The sequence below is a fragment of the Crinia signifera genome, chromosome 4 (genome assembly GCF_055691185.1).
Source record: "Crinia signifera chromosome 4, ASM5569118v1, whole genome shotgun sequence".
Lineage (NCBI taxonomy): Eukaryota > Metazoa > Chordata > Amphibia > Anura > Myobatrachidae > Crinia > Crinia signifera.
Window position 1 is genome coordinate 326,970,606 of NC_139220.1, and position 19,000 is coordinate 326,989,605.

The 19,000-nt window shown below is 44.3% G+C and overlaps 1 protein-coding gene across 1 annotated transcript; it reads left to right on the forward strand.

The window, feature by feature from the left end:
• Positions 1-453: 453 nt before the first annotated feature.
• On the forward strand, positions 454-2,245 carry LOC146073467 (olfactory receptor 1468-like). The gene is made up of 2 exons (XM_083180648.1): positions 454-531; positions 1,307-2,245. Exons 1-2 carry the CDS (start codon positions 454-456, stop codon positions 2,243-2,245), a joined length of 1,017 nt encoding a protein of 338 aa, XP_083036774.1.
• The last annotated feature ends 16,755 nt before the right edge of the window (positions 2,246-19,000 follow it).

Below are 19,000 nucleotides of genomic sequence, written 5' to 3' on the forward strand. Positions count from 1 at the left end.
AGCCCTATCTGCACAAACGGTCAGTCATGGTCATTTAGGAACAGAGGTTGTAAAATCGGTTCAGAATTATCATCATCATCGTCATTGTTACATTATAATACATGATTTACATTAAATTACTAACCAATAAGTTATTTTCACAAACTATCCATAATCACAAGAAAGTATTTAAAGTTTTCATTAACAAACTATTACTGTACAAAGTTCATAGAGTTCAATCTCTACTGACTAATTAAGAAGGAATACTCAAGAGGTCAATTAGTAAAGAATAGACATGTCCTTGGAATTTCCATTTGAGGTCTATATAAACAATACAGAAGTTCACTCATAGCCTTCCGTGCCATCGGGGTGGACCTACAGTATCGTCGTCAATTCAGGTAAAACTAAAACACTGACAACCATTCTTAATACAAGATACCGTATCATCCCCATAAATCTCCATATGCTGCAGACATGGGTTATTTAATACAGACCCTTTATGAGGACATAAATATAACAGAAAACAATGTTTTCAGGCAAAACTCTTTCAAGGTAAGTGTCATTAAGTTTAATGTGTCTCTTTTTCCAACATAATCATCAATAACATATTCAATTGTTACTGTGGACATACTGTAATAAAACATAGTAAAGGCAGTGTTGTTCTAATATGTCTCTTTATTCCAACGTTTAACATTCTGGTAATTTCACGCTTGCATCATCTTTATAAAAAAGAAAAAGTTTTTTCAACTAGGACACAATTATATCACAGTGGTTAGCATTGCTGTTTTGACAAACCAGAGCCATGGTTTCAATACCTGATTGGTTCACAATGTGGCCCTTATTCTGGTTCACTTGCAAAGGCAAATTCCTTTTCAAATGGACAAAACCGTGTGCACTGCGGGGGGGGGGGGGGGGGATGTAACATGTGCAGAGAGAAATAGATTTGGGTGAGTTATTTTCTTTCTGTGCAGGGAAAATACTGACTGCTTGATTTTTACACTGCATGAAGATCTCGCTTTGAAGTAAAACCTCACCCAAATCTAATTCTATCTGCACATGTTACATCTGCCCCCCTGCAGTGCACATGGTATTGTCCATTTGAGCTAGAATAAGGGCCTCTGTGTGAAGCTTGCAAACTTTTCACACACTCCAAAAACACTCCAAAAACATATTGAAAGATTAATTGTGTGTTAACTAAAATATATCCTAGTATCCCCATGGTTAAGTGTTTTTTTTTTTCTCTAGTTGTTGTACTATAGTTTTCCTATTTTAACGGAACCTGTACGGAACCATACATGCACCATTCAATACTTTTGCTCTTTTCTAGGTGAGAAATATGACTGTAATCAAAGAAATTCTTCTGTTAGGATTTCCAAGTCTTCATCACCTTAAGGTTATAATCTTCAGTCTCTTCCTCCTTAATTATTTGTTGACAATATGGGGTAACCTCATGATAATTATCCTGGTGTCTCAGTGTAAGACTCTCCATTCTCCTATGTACATCTTCCTTACCCAACTCTCTGTGTGTGACATATTGCTGACCACAAATATTGTTCCCAATTTATTGTCTATTATCTTCAATGAAGGTGGCCTCATTCCCCTTATGGGCTGTATCACCCAATTCTTGTTTTTTTGTTCAACAGAATGTTCGGAGTGTCTCCTTCTTACAGTGATGTCCTATGACCGTTATTTGGCCATATGTAACCCACTGCGTTATGCTGCTATAATGAACCCCATGCTTTGCTGTAAGTTAATCATAATGTGTTGGGTTATAGGTTATGCTGTGCTAGTAAATGAAGCTATTTCACTGTGTAAGCTATGGTTCTGTGGACCATACGTGATTGACCATTTCTTCTGTGATTTGACTCCATTGCTTGAACTTTCCTGCTCAGACACCTATGTGACCGAACTTGTACCTAACCTTCTTTCTATTCCATTAGCTATCATCCCGTTCTTAATTATCATTGTTTCCTATGTCTACATTGTCTTCACCATCCTAAGAATGCCATCCATTGCTGGAAGACATAAGGCCTTCTCCACCTGCAGCTCCCATCTGGTTGTTGTCTGTATATTTTATGTTTCCCTAACAAGCATCTACACAGTTCCAAACAATGCTAAGTCACAAATTCTAAGTAAACTCCTGCCTCTGCTGTACACTGCCGTTACACCGATGATTAACCCTATCATATACAGCTTCAGAAATAAGGACATACATAAAGCATTTGAAGGGTATATTAGGAATATGCCAGTGTCAAAAATTAGATGATCCTCACCTTGACATTGCTAGACATCACTGTTATACATTTTTGAAAATCATATATCCCATATATGGCAGTAGGCAGAGATTGGCTAGGAAGTAACGGGAGCTGATTTTAGAGGCTCGGAAATAGATGCTGAAAGATAAACATTATAAAGTACTATTTTTTCCCAGAACTTGGCCAATGTAATGACATGCGTCTTTAAGGCTCCAAATGAAAATTGGATTTGACTTCTCATGACATTTTTTGACCTCGAAGCTTCCAATCTTTTTCAGCCCTATGGGAATAACGTAAGAGTTGCAGGCAAGGATGTAATAAAAGCAGAACAGCTTTATAAATTCAGACATACTGTAATTAGAGCATGTTTTCTTTTATTAGTTGTATTTGCCAATGATATAAATCAATAAGTACACAGTTACAGCACATATACAACAAATTATTTTATCATTACAGCTACCTAAAAAGGTACTTATGTATTTTGGCGGCGCCAGATTTCAGCATCGTGCGATGAACGCATCGCATCGCATGCCATGTACCCGATGGCATGTGATGCGATGCGATTTTGACCCCCTATGCGATGAAAAATCGTATAAGCACCCTAATGGGTGCTTACAATGTTAAATGCACCCATACGCCAACCACCCACTATAAACGTGAACCCGAAGCGTGGCGAGCGCGGCGGTACGTGTCCTACGACCTTTTCATACCCCCACTATCCACGTCGGCGTGGAGTTGAGAAAAGAAAGTGTGGCGAGCCACCGAGCCCGAAGCGTGGCGAGCGTACGCGGATACCTTCACAGGTATACGCGTCCCCTGGCGGGCTTCACTGGTGTCCGCGTCCCCTCACGTGGCTAGCCACGCGGACACCTGTGAAGCCCGCCAGGGAACGCGGATACCTGTGAAGGTATCCGCGTGCGCTCGCCACGCTTTGGGCTCGGTGGCTCACTGCGCTTGCCACACTTTCTATTCTCAACTCCACGCCGACGTGGATAGTGGGGGTATGAAAAGGTCGTAGGACGCGTACCGCCGCCCCTTGCGAGCTCGCTGCGCTCGCCACGCTTCGGGTTCACGTTTATAGTGGGGGAGTGGTGTGGGGGTGCATTCAACATTGTAAGCACCCATTAGGGTGCTTATACAATGTTTAATCGCATCGCATCGTATGGCATTGTATGCCATGTACAATGGCATACAATTTGAAAATTGTATGCCATCGCACACTATGGCACGAAATCGCGTCGCATCGCATACCATCGCATGCGTTATGGTATGCGATGCGATGGGCGCCGCCAAAATACACAAGTACCCCTAAAAATAAACAAAAAACATTGATCTCTCAAAATTGCTCATTCACTATACATGCCATGTTTGGTATTACTCCTGAGGAACACCCCAACTTTCTCTTCAACTTATTTATATCACTTGCCCATGTAATATTACATACACAGGAATAGAAACCTAGTGGCAAATTCACACCAAATTCAGCCCCATCCAGGATCAGTGAAGTTTACGCCTATGAGAATAAGTGCATGTGCAAACCCCCTAAGCGGATTCCTTCGACGATTTTCACACTCGCCGGGGCGTTCCCTCCAGGAAGGACGGCAGAGGGCAGGCAGTGAACAGGCTCAGGGGACCACCCAGTATTTCATGGTTGTGTCCACAAAAAAGGTGGGCGGCCCATAGAAACGTTGGATATACTCCTGCGAAGGCATGCTTATAGATGTCTGCTTGAGGCAGGCAGCTGACATCACATGACCTCAGCGCCCTCCCCGAATTCAGCCATCAGAGGGCAGACTGACTTTTATTAGCGAAGGGGAGTGACCATTGAAATATGGTCACTCCCCTTACTGGATGCCGTACTGGATGTCTATGTGAATGCATCTGCTCACATGCTATTGAGCGGATTTGGGTGACAGGGGGATGGTGGAGAGCGTTTGGTGGGGCATGGTTTATCTGCTCACTAATAACCCTTTTACACCGCCGAAAAATCCGGGTCAGCGGCGGGTCAGACCCGGATCTTCGGCGGTGTAAATACCTAACGCCGTGTCCCTTTACACGGGACTTCTACCCAGGTCCTGATCTGGGTAGAACACGGCTAGGACCTGGGTAGAGGGCGGTGTAAATGGGAACGCCGGGTCGGATGACCCGGCTCCCATTTACATGAATGGGGAACGTCCAACCTGCGGACCGCAGCGTCCGCAGGTTGGACGGGTTGTCAGCCTGACACTGACAGCCGGCGCTGCTGTCTGCTATACCCTGCAGACAGCAGCGTCGGCGGGGGAGGGAGGTGAACGGATGCCTGTGTGAGGCATCCATTCACCTCCTGTGCGACGGTGGGGGGAGTGTGCGCGGGGACTGGGGGCAGCCCAGCAGCTTACCTTAGTGCTGGGCTGCCCCAGCAGCGTTCCGGTCCGGCGGCGGCGGTGATTGGAGCTTGGAGATGACATCATCCTGTCTCCAAGCACGGGGGAGGGGGGCGGGTGCGGGCCGGGCTGTCCGCCCGGTGTAAATTGCACTAAACGCCGGTTCGCACCCGGCTTGAACCTGGGTCTAAAAAAGCCGGGTGCGACCCAGCGTTTTGGTGTAAAAGGGGTATAAGCTGCAAATATATGCAGTCTAGCAAGCAAGTGTGAATCACCCCTCCCCCTTGTGCCAATTAAAAACTTAGTATAATCACTTGATTTTAAAATAGAAGGATTATTCAGTCCACATAAAAATACAGTATTTTTTTATAATATAAAATTAAGTATATTATTTGACATTATGTAGTATTAATGTATTTAAAGGAAACGTTTTTGTGAAAGTGTCTGTAACTTAGCTGCAAACCCTCCCGTCAACACATGATAATTATGATCCCTTCCAGTCAGGATTCCAGAGAAGACATACTGTAGCATTGCAACAGCTCTAGGCAGTGGGTTTTATGATCTTCTGATGGCAAGCGATAGATTGGTTCAATCGTAGTCCATTTGGATCTCCCTATAGTATTTGATACCATGGTCCATGACATTCTAATTGAGCTCCTTAAAATTTTCTGATATTTTCTTCTAGAGTATAGTCTTCTTTACCAGTGCCACTGCCATGTGGTATTATCAAGGGTTATACAGATGTATCCTTATATTATATATTCCATTTTGTTTTACTTGGCATGAAATGCTTAGCATGACTAAGTTGATCCACCATAAGTAGCAATTCATATTAAGTATAAAGTAGTAGATTAATACAAGCAGAATTTACAAAGAAAATGTAGGTTCAAGAGGAGAGTTAGTAGAGTAGGAAGATGAGAAGAGTGTAGATACTCTAACCTTTATTTGTGGGGTCAAGGTATTAATGGACCCAGGTAGTGAAATAAGCAGGCCATTGGCTGAGGAAGAGGATAACATTTAATCTTGGGTCTTATCATTCTTGTCCTTGAAGTAGGAAGGAAGATCTTGTGCATTGATAGTGGCTGGAGGATTGGGTGAAGGAGGAATAAGTTAATACAGGTTGAGTATCCCCTATCCGTGCATCCCCTATCCGAATTATTCCAAAAACGTGGTTTTTGGAATTATTCGAATTTATTATTATTTTTTTTTAACCCCCCTAACCCTCTTTTCCAAGTCCCAGGGCGTCCACAGCAGGCCTCCGGCATCTTCTCCAGGGTCTCCAGCAGTCCCAGGAATGCATTGCGCGAGTGTGCGCGCGCGCCGGTGACGTTCCTGGGACCGCTGGAGACCAGGAGAAGATGCCGGAGGCCTGCTGTGGACGCCCGGGGACTGCGCGGACGCCGAGGGACCACCGGACACCATCAGGGGACAAGTAAGTATGGCTACAAAAATTTATTCCAAAAACCGGAAAATTCCCCTATCCGGAATGCTCGTGGTCCCGAACATTTCGGATAGGGGATACACTGTATGTGTATTACAGAGGCCCTAGGAGTTTTAAAATTGAATTTATTTTATTTGAAAAACTACACATATACATTACATTCACATAACATCTCATTACTTTATATATCCGCTTTGATCATTGTCATCCCACCATTTTGTTGCGGCATTCAGTTTTTGATTGGGTTATAAGAGCATATTTACATTACCACACAACATACAATACAATACATTACATATAACGCACGATACTATACATTACAGTACATAAAATATATTACTTTGGACCTTTTACTCTTGTGGACATCGAGGCACCTTCAACACCGTCTATTTTATCCTAGCCGGGGCATTGAACATCGGGAAGACTATTTATTCATATCTTCTATATCATTCTACTCACACAGACTGCCCTTATATCTTAACAACTTAATTATGGCATTTTGCTCCGCCTGGGTTTATAAATATAGTCTGGGATTAATCTACTGATTCCTTACACCCTTAACCCCTTCCCGACATTTGACGTATATATACGTCATGGCCGGGATGTACTTCCCGACACATGACGTATATATACGTCATGACTTTAAACTGTCCCCGCGTCTATAGACGCGGTGACAGTTTAAACATGTCTGCTGTCCCTGACAGCAGACATGTCCCTGCATGCCCAGGGGGGGTGGCGATGCCTCCCCCCAGTCGGCGATCGCTGTGATTGGCTGTTCAATGTGAACAGCCAGTCACAGCGTTTTCCTGTGTTACCGGCGAATCAGACGCTCGGTAACACAGGTGTCAATCACCGCCGGGTGTGAGGGGGCATGAGGGGGTCACCGGTGATGACCACACCTCACCCCACCTCACCCCACCTGCCCCCAAGGCTGTGATTGGTCCGTCGGACCGACGGACCAATCACAGCCAAGGCGCGTCATTTAAACTAACGGTGACTGCGCTGCAGACGCCATTCCGGTCTGGAATTGCGTGCAGAGCGGTCACCGGCCACTCTGTCGTACTATACATACCTGAACCTTGCCTGATACTTACCTGATCACCGCTGATCACCGCTGGTAGCGTGCTGCCAGCAGCTGGATGCTTCCTGGATCTTGTGACTTCCTGTGTCCTGCTGCTGCAGTGTCATAGAGTCACAGATCGTGAGAGATAGTGACAGATAGTGACAGAGAGTGACAGAGAGTGATAAAGAGTGATAGAGAGTGATAGAGAGTGCTATATTTTGTGTCTGCTGCACCCCTTTTGTGCTGATCAGTATATCTGTGCTGATCAGCAACATTTTGGTTTTTTTTTTTTTATATATATACCTTTCAGTTGCACCAAAGGTTGTGCTGCCTGTGCAACTGACTGCTGCCCCCCCTTTTGTGCTGATCAGTTTAAATTAATTAACTGATCAGCAACTTTTTGGGGGTCCAGGTTTTTTTTTTATATATATACCCTGTCAGGTTGCACCCACAGTTGTCTGCCTGCTGCCCCTCACTGCTAATCAGTGTTGCATCACTGCATCACTGATCTGCAGTTTTTTTTTTTTGGGGGGGGGGGGATTGCAGTGGGGTTTTGTTTTTACACCCACGTTGCTTTTGTGGGTGCTTTTGTGGGTGTCCTGTGGCCGCTGATCAGTGACGTACATCACTGAACAGCATTTTTGGCACAGGGTTGATATAATTTTTTTTCTGCAGTTTTTTTAAATTTTTTTTTTTTTTTGGAGAGTGCTGTGGTTTATTACACCCACGTTGCTTTTGTGGGTGTCCTGTGGCCGCTGATCAGTGACGTACATCACTGAACAGCATTTTTGGCACAGGGTTGATATAATTTTTTTTCTGCAATTTTTTTAAATTGTTTTTTTTTTTGGAGAGTGCTGTGGTATTTTTTTTTAAAATTGATTTTACACCCACGTTGCTTTTGTGGGTGTCCTGTTGCCTTTGAGCGCTGTTCAGTGACGGACGTTACTGACCAACATATGTGCTCAATTTTTGGCACAGGACCTTTTTTTTTTTTTTTTTAACCCCTTCATTTTTTGGGGGGGGGGATCAAATTCCTGTATAAAGTATTTTTTTTCTGCACTACATACACACTACACACTACATACCCCCCGTGTTGAAATAAAGTTTGTACCCCCCCTACACTATACACGTGTTGAAACATTACACTTACAGAAACACAAAAATAAAAATGGCATCCCAAATGTCATCCCAAATGTCATCCCAGTCATCCAGAAGAATGTATTCAGCGGAGGAGGCATATGCCATGCTTGCCTCTGACTCTGACACAGCCAGTGATGCAAGCGGGGAATTTGAAGGATTCGTCTTAAGCTCCTCTTCCTCCTCTAGTGATGAGGGACCCCCTCAAAGACGCCCCCGTAGAGCAGCTGAGACCCCCCCAAATGATTGATCCCGTATGGACCCCACCACCAGACAATTTTGAGCCCCAGGTTCCTGAGTTTTTGGCCATCCCAGGAATCCAATTTGATTCAACAGGTCTCAGAGAAATTGACTTTTTCAAATTATTTTTCTCTGATGATTTTATAAATTTAATGGTGGACCAAAGTAATTTATATGCCCAGCAGTTTATTGCTCAAAACCCCACGTCATCATTTGCTAGGTGGACCCCTGTAGATGCAGTAGAGATGATGACGTTTTGGGGTCTGGTGTTACATATGGGCATAGTAAAAAAGCCAGAAATTAGGCAATATTGGAGTACAGATGTTCTGTACAGCACCCCATTTTACCGTATGGCCATGACTCGGACTCGTTTTGAGACAATCCTTAAATTTTTACATTACACCGATAATGCACAGTGCCCACCCAGAGATGATCCCACCTTTGACCGGCTATTCAAAGTCAGGCCGGTCATTGATCATTTCAGTGCCAAATTTGCAGAGATGTACATCCCTGAAAAATGTATTTGTATCGACGAGTCCCTTATACATTTTAAAGGAAGGGTTAAATTCCGCCAGTACCTTCCCAGTAAGAGGGCAAGGTATGGCATAAAAATGTATAAACTGTGTGAAAGCACCTCAGGGTACACCCACAGGTATAGGGTATATGAAGGGAAGGATTCAAGAATTGAACCGCCAGAATGCCCCCCCTCCCTCGTAGGTGTTAGTGGAAAAATTGTCTGGGATTTAGTGCACCCCTTCCTGGATAAAGGTTATCACCTCTATGTGGATAACTTTTACACTAGCATCCCCCTGTTTAAGGCCCTTGGTTCAAGAGGTACAGCAGCTTGCGGTACTGTGCGCAAGAACCAAAGAGGCCTCCCAAAAACGCACGTTGCCCAATTACTGAGAAGGGGTGAAAGCAGGGGAATATGCACCGAAAATATGTTGTTGGTCAAATATAAGGACAAGAGGGATGTCCTTATACTGACAACAATTCATGGAGACAGTACCACCTCCATCCCTGTACGAGGTACCAGTACCCACACCTCAAAACTTAATTGTATCCTAGATTACAATAAGTACATGGGTGGAGTGGATCTTTCAGATCAGGTACTGAAGCCGTACAGTCCCCTGCGGAAAACAAAAATCTGGTACAAGAAGCTGGCCGTGTATATCATCCAGATGGCACTGTATAACGCTTACGTGCTATTCCGTTCTACCAGCCAGAGGGGGACATTTATGCACTTTCAAAAGGAAGTCCTAAAGGGCCTAATATTTGGGAACCAGCAGGCAGAGGGCCCCAGTACTTCTAGTACTGGCCCCCGTATTGTACCAGGGCAGCATTTTCCGAACGAAATCCCCTCCACTGCAAGAAAGGGCAGGACACAAAAAAGGTGCAAAGTTTGCTATAAAAAGGGAATAAGAAAGGATACTATTTTCCACTGTGAAACTTGCCCCGACAAACCCGGAATATGTATAAAGGAGTGTTTTAAAATATACCACACATCTATGGATTATTAGGTTCATCATTTCCCCGTGCTTCAGGGGTCTTGCTAATGCCACATAGCACCCACCATTCATTCCACCAGAATCTGAGCTGCAAAATCCAAAAATCACTCCTTCCCTTCTGAGTCCTGCCATGCACCCAAATGGTATTTTTTGGTCACATGTGAGGCATTGCCATACTCGGGAGAAATTGGGGCACAGATATTGGGGTGCTTTGTCACCTTCATTCCTTGTGAAAATGAAAAATTTTGAGCCAGAACTGTATTTTTGTGTAAAAAATGTAATTTTTCATTTGCACAGCCCAGTTGTATCAAAATTGGTGAAACCCCTGGGGGTTTGAAATGTACACTATACACCTAGATGAATTCCCTGAGGGGTTTAGTTTGCAAAATGGGGTCACTTGTGGGGGGGTTCCACTGTATTGGTGCTTCGGGGGTCTTGCTAATGCGACATAGCACCCACCAACATTCCACCAGAATCTGAGCTGCAAAATCCAAAAATCACTCCTTCCCTTCTGAGTCCTGCCATGCACCCAAATGGTATTTTTTGGTCACATGTGAGGCATTGCCATACTCGGGAGAAATTGGGGCACAGATTTTGGGGTGCTTTGTCTCCTTCATTCCTTGTGAAAATGAAAAATTTTGAGCCAGAACTGCATTTTTGTGTAAAAAATGAAATTTTTCATTTGCACAGCCCAGTTGTATCAAAATTGGTGAAACCCCTGGGGTTTGAAATGTACACTATACCCCTAGATGAATTCCCTGAGGGGTGTAGTTTGCAAAATGGGGTCAATTGTGGGGGGGTTCCACTGTATTGGTGCTTCGGGGGTCTTGCTAATGCGACATAGCACCCACCAACATTCCACCAGAATCTGAGCTGCAAAATCCAAAAATCACTCCTTCCCTTCTGAGTCCTGCCATGCACCCAAATGGTATTTTTTGGTCACATGTGAGGCATTGCCGTACTCGGGAGAAATTGGGGCACAGATTTTGGGGTGCTTTGTCTCCTTCATTCCTTGTGAAAATTACAAATTTGGAGCCAGAACTGCATTTTTGTGTAAAAAATGTAATTTTTCATTTTCACTGCCCAGTTGTATCAAAATTGGTGAAACCCCTGGGGGTTTCAAATGTACACTCTACCCCTAGATGAATTCCCTGAGGGGTGTAGTTTGCAAAATGGGGTCACTTGTGGGGGAGTTCCACTGTATTGGTGCTTCGGGGGTCTTGCTAATGCGACATAGCACCTACCAACATTCCACCAGAATCTGAGCTGCAAAATCCAAAAATCACTCCGTCCCTTCTGAGTCCTGCCATGCACCCAAATGGTATTTTTTGGTCACATGTGAGGCATTGCCGTACTCGGGAGAAATTGGGGCACAGATTTTGGGGTGCTTTGTCTCCTTCATTCCTTGTGAAAATGAAAAATTTGGAGCCAGAACTGCATTTTTGTGTAAAAAAATTAATTTTTCATTTTCACTGCCCAGTTGTACCACAATTGGTGAAACCCCTGGGGGTTTGAAATGTACACTATACGCCTAGATGAATTCCCTGAGGGGTGTTGTTTGCAAAATGGGGTCACTTGTGGGGGGGTTCCTAACTTTTAGCATCTTATGGTGCCTAGAAACCTACATGAAGCCTACAAAATAATCTCATAAAAAGGAGGCTCCAAAATCAAGTAGGTGCTCCTTCTATTATGAAGCCTGTGGTTTGGTCAACGTGCACACTAGGGCCACATATAGGATATTTATGAAAACAAAAGAATTGGGGGAATCAATTTTTAGTCACATTTCTCTAGTAAAATCTACTTTGTTCCTTAGAAAAATGTATTAAAATTGAAAATCTGCAAAAAAAATGAAATTTTGAAATGTCACCTACACTTTGTTTTAATTCCTGTGAAACACCTAAAGGGTTAACAAACTTCCAAAATGCTGTTTTGAATACTGTGAGGGGTTCAGTTTTGGAAATGGCATCATTTATGGGGGTGTCTCACATACAAGTCCCTCAAAGTCACATCAGAACTGAACTGGTCCCTAAAAAAATCAGTGTTTGAAATTTTCTTGAAAATTTGAGAATTTGCTATTCATATTTTAAGCCTCCTAGTGTCCAAAAAAATTAAAAGGATGTTGAAATAATGATAGAAACATAAAGTAGACATATGGTCTATGTTAGTTATTAACTATTTTGAGTGGTATGATTATTTGTCTCACAAGCAGAAAATTTAACATTTTGAAAATTGCTAAATTTTCAATTTTTTTACGACATTTTGGTATTTTTCACAAAAAAACACAGACTGTATCGACCCAAATTTACCACTAACTTGAAGTACAATGTGTCACGAGAAAACAATCTCAAAATCACTGGGATAAGTAAAAGCAAAAAAAAGTTATCCCCACTTAAGTGATACATGTCAGATTTGAAAAAAAGGGCTCTGTCAGGAAGGCAAAAACATGCTGCGTCAGGAAGGGGTTAAGGATGGACCTAGCATTGTTATCAATTCCAGAGTACATACATACACTTCCTTGCAGTTATGATTGATTTCGACACTCTCGGCTACCAAAATCCGATCAAATAACATTAACCCCTTCCCGACATTTGACGTACATTTACGTCATGGTCGGGATGTACAGATGGGTCTGTTCCCATCCTTGCTGGCGGGTCGCCAGAACGTACGCGCTGGCGACCCGCCAGCAGCCTCGCCAGCGAGGAGACTGAGACGCGCGTGCGTCTCACACGCACGCGCGTCTCAGTCTCCGTCGCTAGCGCGGCGGAAACCCTGTCCGTCTCCGCCTCAGGGAGACGGACGGGTTAGGGGGGGGTTAGGGGGGATGCGGGCAGGCGGCGGGGACCCCGGGTTACCGCCGGCAAGCCGGCGGGGACCCGGGGAAACGTATGGAAGCGCCGTCGGAAGGGGACGCGCGCGCCTCTCGTGCGCGCGCGTCCCCTTCTCACGATCGCCATGGCGCTGGCGGGGGATGGCGGCTGGCGACGCCAGCGCCATCCCCTGCCAAGATGGGAACAGACCCATCTGTACTTCCCGACACATGGCATAAATGTACGTCATGACTTTAAAGTGTCACTGCGTCTAGAGACGCAGTGACAGAGGGACGATGTCTGCTGTCCCTGACAGCAGACATGTCCCTGCATGCCCATCGTCGGCGATCGCTGTGATTGGCTGTTCAGTGTGAACAGCCATTCACAGCGTTTTCCTGTGTTACCAGCGAATCAGACGCTCGGTAACACAGGTGTCAATCACCGCCGGGCGTCAGGGGGCATGAGGGGGTCATCGGTGACGACGACACCTCACCCCACCTGCCCCCAAGGCTGTGATTGGTCCGTGGGACCCACGGACCAATCACAGCCAAGGCGCGACTTTTAAACTAACGGTGACTGCGCTGCAGACGCCATTCCGGTCTGGAATTGCGTGCAGAGTGATCACCGTGCCTATCTGCCGTGATACTGACCTGATCCTTGCAAATACTTACCTGATCCTTGCAAATACCTTACCTGATCACCTGATCACTGCTTGTAGCGTGCTGGATGCTTCCTGGATCTGACTTCTTGTGACTTCCTGCTGCTGCTGCAGTGTGATAGAGAGATAGAGAGAGATAGAGAGAGAGATAGAGAGAGATAGAGAGATAGTGATAGAAAGTGCTATATTTTGTGTCTGCTACCCCCCCTTTTTGGGGCTGCAGGTTTTTTTTTATATATATATAACTGTCAGTGCTGCTGCTGCAGTGTCATAGAGTGATAGATAGTGATAGATAGTGAGAGATAGAGAGATAGTGATAGAGAGTGCTATATTTTGTGTCTGCTACCCCCCCTTTTTGGGGCTGCAGGTTTTTTTTATATATATATATAACTGTCAGTGCTGCTGCTGCAGTGTCATAGAGTTATAGATAGTGAGAGATAGAGAGATAGTGATAGAGAGTGCTATATTTTGTGTCTGCTACCCCCCCTTTTTGGGGCTGCAGGTTTTTTTTTATATATATAACTGTCAGTGCTGCTGCTGCAGTGTCATAGAGTGATAGATAGTGATAGATAGTGAGAGATAGAGAGATAGTGATAGAGAGTGCTATATTTTGTGTCTGCTACCCCCCCTTTTTGGGGCTGCAGGTTTTTTTTTTATATATATAACTGTCAGTGCTGCTGCTGCAGTGTCATAGAGTGATAGATTGTGATAGATAGTGAGAGATAGAGAGATAGAGAGATAGTGATAGAGAGTGCTATATTTTGTGTCTGCTACCCCCCCTTTTTGGGGCTGCAGGTTTTTTTTTATATATATAACTGTCAGTGCTGCTGCTGCAGTGTCATAGAGTGATAGATAGTGAGAGATAGTGAGAGATAGAGAGATAGTGATAGAGAGTGCTATATTTTGTGTCTGCTACCCCCCCTTTTTGGGGCTGCAGGTTTTTTTTTTATATACAGTATACCTGTCAGTTGCTGCCAGTTGCACTGTCAGTTGCACCAAAGGTTGTGCACCTGCTGCCCCTCACTGGTAATCAGTGTCGCATCAGTGATCACCTTTTTTTTTTTGAGGGTGCTGTGGGGTCTTTTTTTAATTTTTTTTTACACACACTGTGATTTTGTGGGTGTCCTGTGGCCACTGTGCGCTGATCAGTGACGTACATCACTGATCAGCTTTTTCGGCACAGGGTTGATCTTTTTTTTTTTTGATCAAATTCCTGTTGCCTTTGAGCGCTGTTCAGTGACGGACGTTACTGACCAACATCTGTGCTCAATTTTTGGCGCAGGACCTTTTTTTTTTTTTTGCACTACATACACACTACACACTACATACTACATTGAAATAAAGTTTGTACCCCCCCCCCTACACTATACACGTGTTGAAACATTTCACTACCAGAAACACAAAAATAAAAATGGCATCCCAAATGTCATCCCAAATGTCATCCCAAATGTCATCCCAGTCATCCAGAAGAATGTATTCAGCGGAGGAGGCATATGCCATGCTAAACTAATTTATATGCCCAGCAGTTTATTGCTCAAAACCCCACGTCATAATTTGCTAGGTGGACCCCTGTAGATGCAGTAGAGATGATGACGTTTTGGGGTCTGGTGTTTCATATGGGCATAGTAAAAAAGCCAGAAATTAGGCAATATTGGAGTACAGATGTTCTGTACAGCACCCCACTTTACCGTATGGCCATGACCCGGACTCGTTTTGAGTTAATCCTTAAATTTTTGCATTACAACGATAATGCACAGTGCCCACCCAGAGATGATCCCACCTTTGACCGGCTATTCAAAGTCAGGCCGGTCATTGATCACTTCAGTGCCAAATTTGAAGAGATGTACATCCCAGATAAATTCATTTGCATAGACGAGTCACTTATACATTTTAAAGGAAGGGTTAAATTCCGCCAGTACCTTCCCAGTAAGAGGGCAAGGTATGGCATAAAAATGTATAAGCCTTGTGAAAGCACCTCAGGGTACACTCACAGGTTTAGGGTATATGAAGGGAAGGATTCAAGAATTGAACCGCCAGAATGCCCCCCCTCCCTCGTAGGTGTTAGTGGAAAAATTGTCTGGGGTGCACCCCTTCCTGGATAAAGGTTATCACCTCTATGTGGATAACTTTTACACCAGCATCCCCCTGTTTAAGGCCCTTGGTTCAAGAGGTACAGCAGCTTGCGGTACTGTGCGCAAGAACCAAAGAGGCCTCCCAAAAACGCACATTGCCCAAGTAATGAGAAGGGGTGAAAGCAGGGGAATATGCACCGAAAATATGTTGTTGGTCAAATATAAGGACAAGAGGGATGTCCTTATACTGACAACAATTCACGGAGACAGTACCACCTCCGTCCCTGTACGAGGTACCAGTACCCACACCTCAAAACCTAATTGTATCCTGGATTACAATAGGTACATGGGCGGAGTGGATCTTTCAGATCAGGTACTGAAGCCGTACAGTGCCCTGCGGAAAACAAAAATCTGGTACAAGAAGCTGGCCGTGTATATCATCCAGATGGCACTGTATAACGCTTACGTGCTATTCCGTTCTACCAGCCAGAGGGGGACATTTATGCACTTTCAAGAGGAAGTCATAAAGGGCCTTATATTTGGGAACCAGCAGGCAGAGGGCCCCAGTACTTCTAGTACTGGCCCCCGTATTGTACCAGGGCAGCATTTTCCTGATGAAATCCCCTCCACTGGAAAAAAGGGCAGGACACAAAAAAGGTGCAAAGTTTGCTATAAAAAGGGAATAAGAAAGCAAACTATTTTCCAGTGTGACACTTGCCCCGACAAACCCGGCCTATGTATAAAGGAGTGTTTTAAAATATACCACACATCTATGGATTATTAGGTTCATCATTTTACCGTGCTTCGGGGGTCTTGCTAATGCCACATAGCACCCACCATTCATTCCACCAGAATCTGAGCCGCAAAATCCAAAAATCACTCCTTCCCTTCTGAGTCCTGCCATGCACCCAACTGGTATTTTTTGGTCACATGTGAGGCATTGCCGTACTCGGGAGAAATTGGGGCACAGATTTTGGGGTGCTTTTTCTCCTTCATACCTTATGAAAATGAAAAATTTTGAGCCAGAACTGCATTTTTGTGTAAATAAAATGTAATTTTTCATTTTCACTGCCCAGTTGTATCAAAATTGGTGAAACCCCTGGGGGGTTGAAATGTACACTATATCCCTAGATGAATTCCCTGAGGGGTGTAGTTTGCAAAATGGGGTCACTTGTGGGGGGTTCCACTGTATTGGTGCTTCGGGGGTCTTGCTAATGCGACATAGCACCCACCAAAATTCCACCAGAATCTGAGCTGCAAAATCCAAAAATCACTCCTTCCCTTCTGAGTCCTGCCATGCACCCAAATGGTATTTTTTGGTCACATGTGAGGCATTGCCGTACTCGGGAGAAATCGGGGCACAGATTTTGGGGTGCTTTTTCTCCTTCATACCTTATGAAAATGAAAAATTTTGAGCCAGAACTGCATTTTTGTGTAAAAAAATGTAACTTTTCATTTTCACTGCCCAGTTGTATCAAAATTGGTGAAACCCCTGGGGGTTTGAAATGTACACTATACCCCTAGATGAATTCCCTGAGGGGTGTAGTTTGCAAAATAAGGGGCACTTGTGGGGGGGTTCCACTGTATTGGTGCTTCGGGGGTCTTGCTAATGCGACATAGCACCCACCAAAATTCCACCAGAATCTGAGCTGCAAAATCCAAAAATCACTCCTTCCCTTCTGAGTCCTGCCATGCACCCAACTGGTATTTTTTGGTCACATGTGAGGCATTGCCGTACTCGGGAGAAATCGGGGCACAGATTTTGGGGTGCTTTTTCTCCTTCATACCTTATGAAAATGAAAAATTTTGAGCCAGAACTGCATTTTTGTGTAAAAAAAATGTAACTTTTCATTTTCACTGCCCAGTTGTATCAAAATTGGTGAAACCCCTGGGGATTTGAAATGTACACTATACCCCTAGATGAATTCCCTGAGGGGTGTAGTTTGCAAAATGGGGTCACTTGTGGGGGGGTTCCACTGTATTGGTGCTTTGGGGGTCTTGCTAATGCGACATAGCACCCACCAAAATTCCACCAGAATCTGAGCTGCAAAATCCAAAAATCACTCCTTCCCTTCTGAGTCCTGCCATGCACCCAACTGGTATTTTTTGGTCACATGTGAGGCATTGCCGTACTCAGGAGAAATCGGGGCACAGATTTTGGGGTGCTTTGTCTCCTTCATTCCTTGTGAAACTGAAAAATGTTGAGCCAGAACTGCATTTTTGTGTAAAAAATGTAATTTTTCAGTTGCACAGCCCAGTTGTATCAAAATTGGTGAAACCCCTGGGGGTTTGAAATGTACACTATACCCCTAGATGAATTCCCTGAGGGGTGTAGTTTGCAAAATGGGGTCACTTGTGGGGGGGTTCTACTGTATTGGTGCTTCGGGGGTCTTGCTAATGCGACATAGCACCCACCAACATTCCACCAGAATCTGAGCTGCAAAATCCAAAAATCACTCCTTCCCTTCTGAGTCCTGACATGTACCCAACTGGTATTTTTTGGTCACATGTGAGGCATTGCCTTACTCGGGAGAAATTGGGGCACAGATTTTGGGGTGCTTTTTCTCCTTCATACCTTATGAAAATGAAAAATTTTGAGCCAGAACTGCATTTTTGTGTAAAAAAATGTAACTTTTCATTTTCACTGCCCAGTTGTATCAAAATTGGTGAAACCCCTGGGGGTTTGAAATGTACACTATACCCCTAGATGAATTCCCTGAGGGGTGTAGTTTGCAAAATGGGGTCACTTGTGGGGGGGTTCCACTGTATTGGTGCTTCGGGGGTCTTGCTAATGCGACATAGCACCCACCAAAATTCCACCAGAATCTGAGCTGCAAAATCCAAATATCACTCCTTCCCTTCTGAGTCCTGCCGTTTTTTGGTCACACATGAAGCATTGCCGTACTCAGGAGAAATTGGGGCACAGATTTTGGGGTGCTTTTTCTCCTTCATACCTTATGAAAATGAAAAATTTTGAGCCAGAACTGCATTTTTGTGTAAAAAAAATGTAATTTTTCATTTTCACTGCCCAGTTGTATCAAAATTGGTGAAACCCCTGGGGGGTTGAAATGTACACTATACCCCTAGATGAATTCCCTGAGGGGTGTAGTTTGCAAAATGGGGTCACTTGTGGGGGGGTTCCACTGTATTGGTGCTTCAGGGGGTCTTGCTAATGCGACATAGCACCCACCAAAATTCCACCAGAATCTGAGCTGCAAAATCCAAAAATCACTCCTTCCCTTCTGAGTCCTGCCATGCACCCAACTGGTATTTTTTGGTCACATGTGAGGCATTGCCGTACTCGGGAGAAATCGGGGCACAGATTTTGGGGTGCTTTTTCTCCTTCATACCTTATGAAAATGAAAAATTTTGAGCCAGAACTGCATTTTTGTGTAAAAAAATGTAACTTTTCATTTTCACTGCCCAGTTGTATCAAAATTGGTGAAACCCCTGGGGGTTTGAAATGTACACTATACC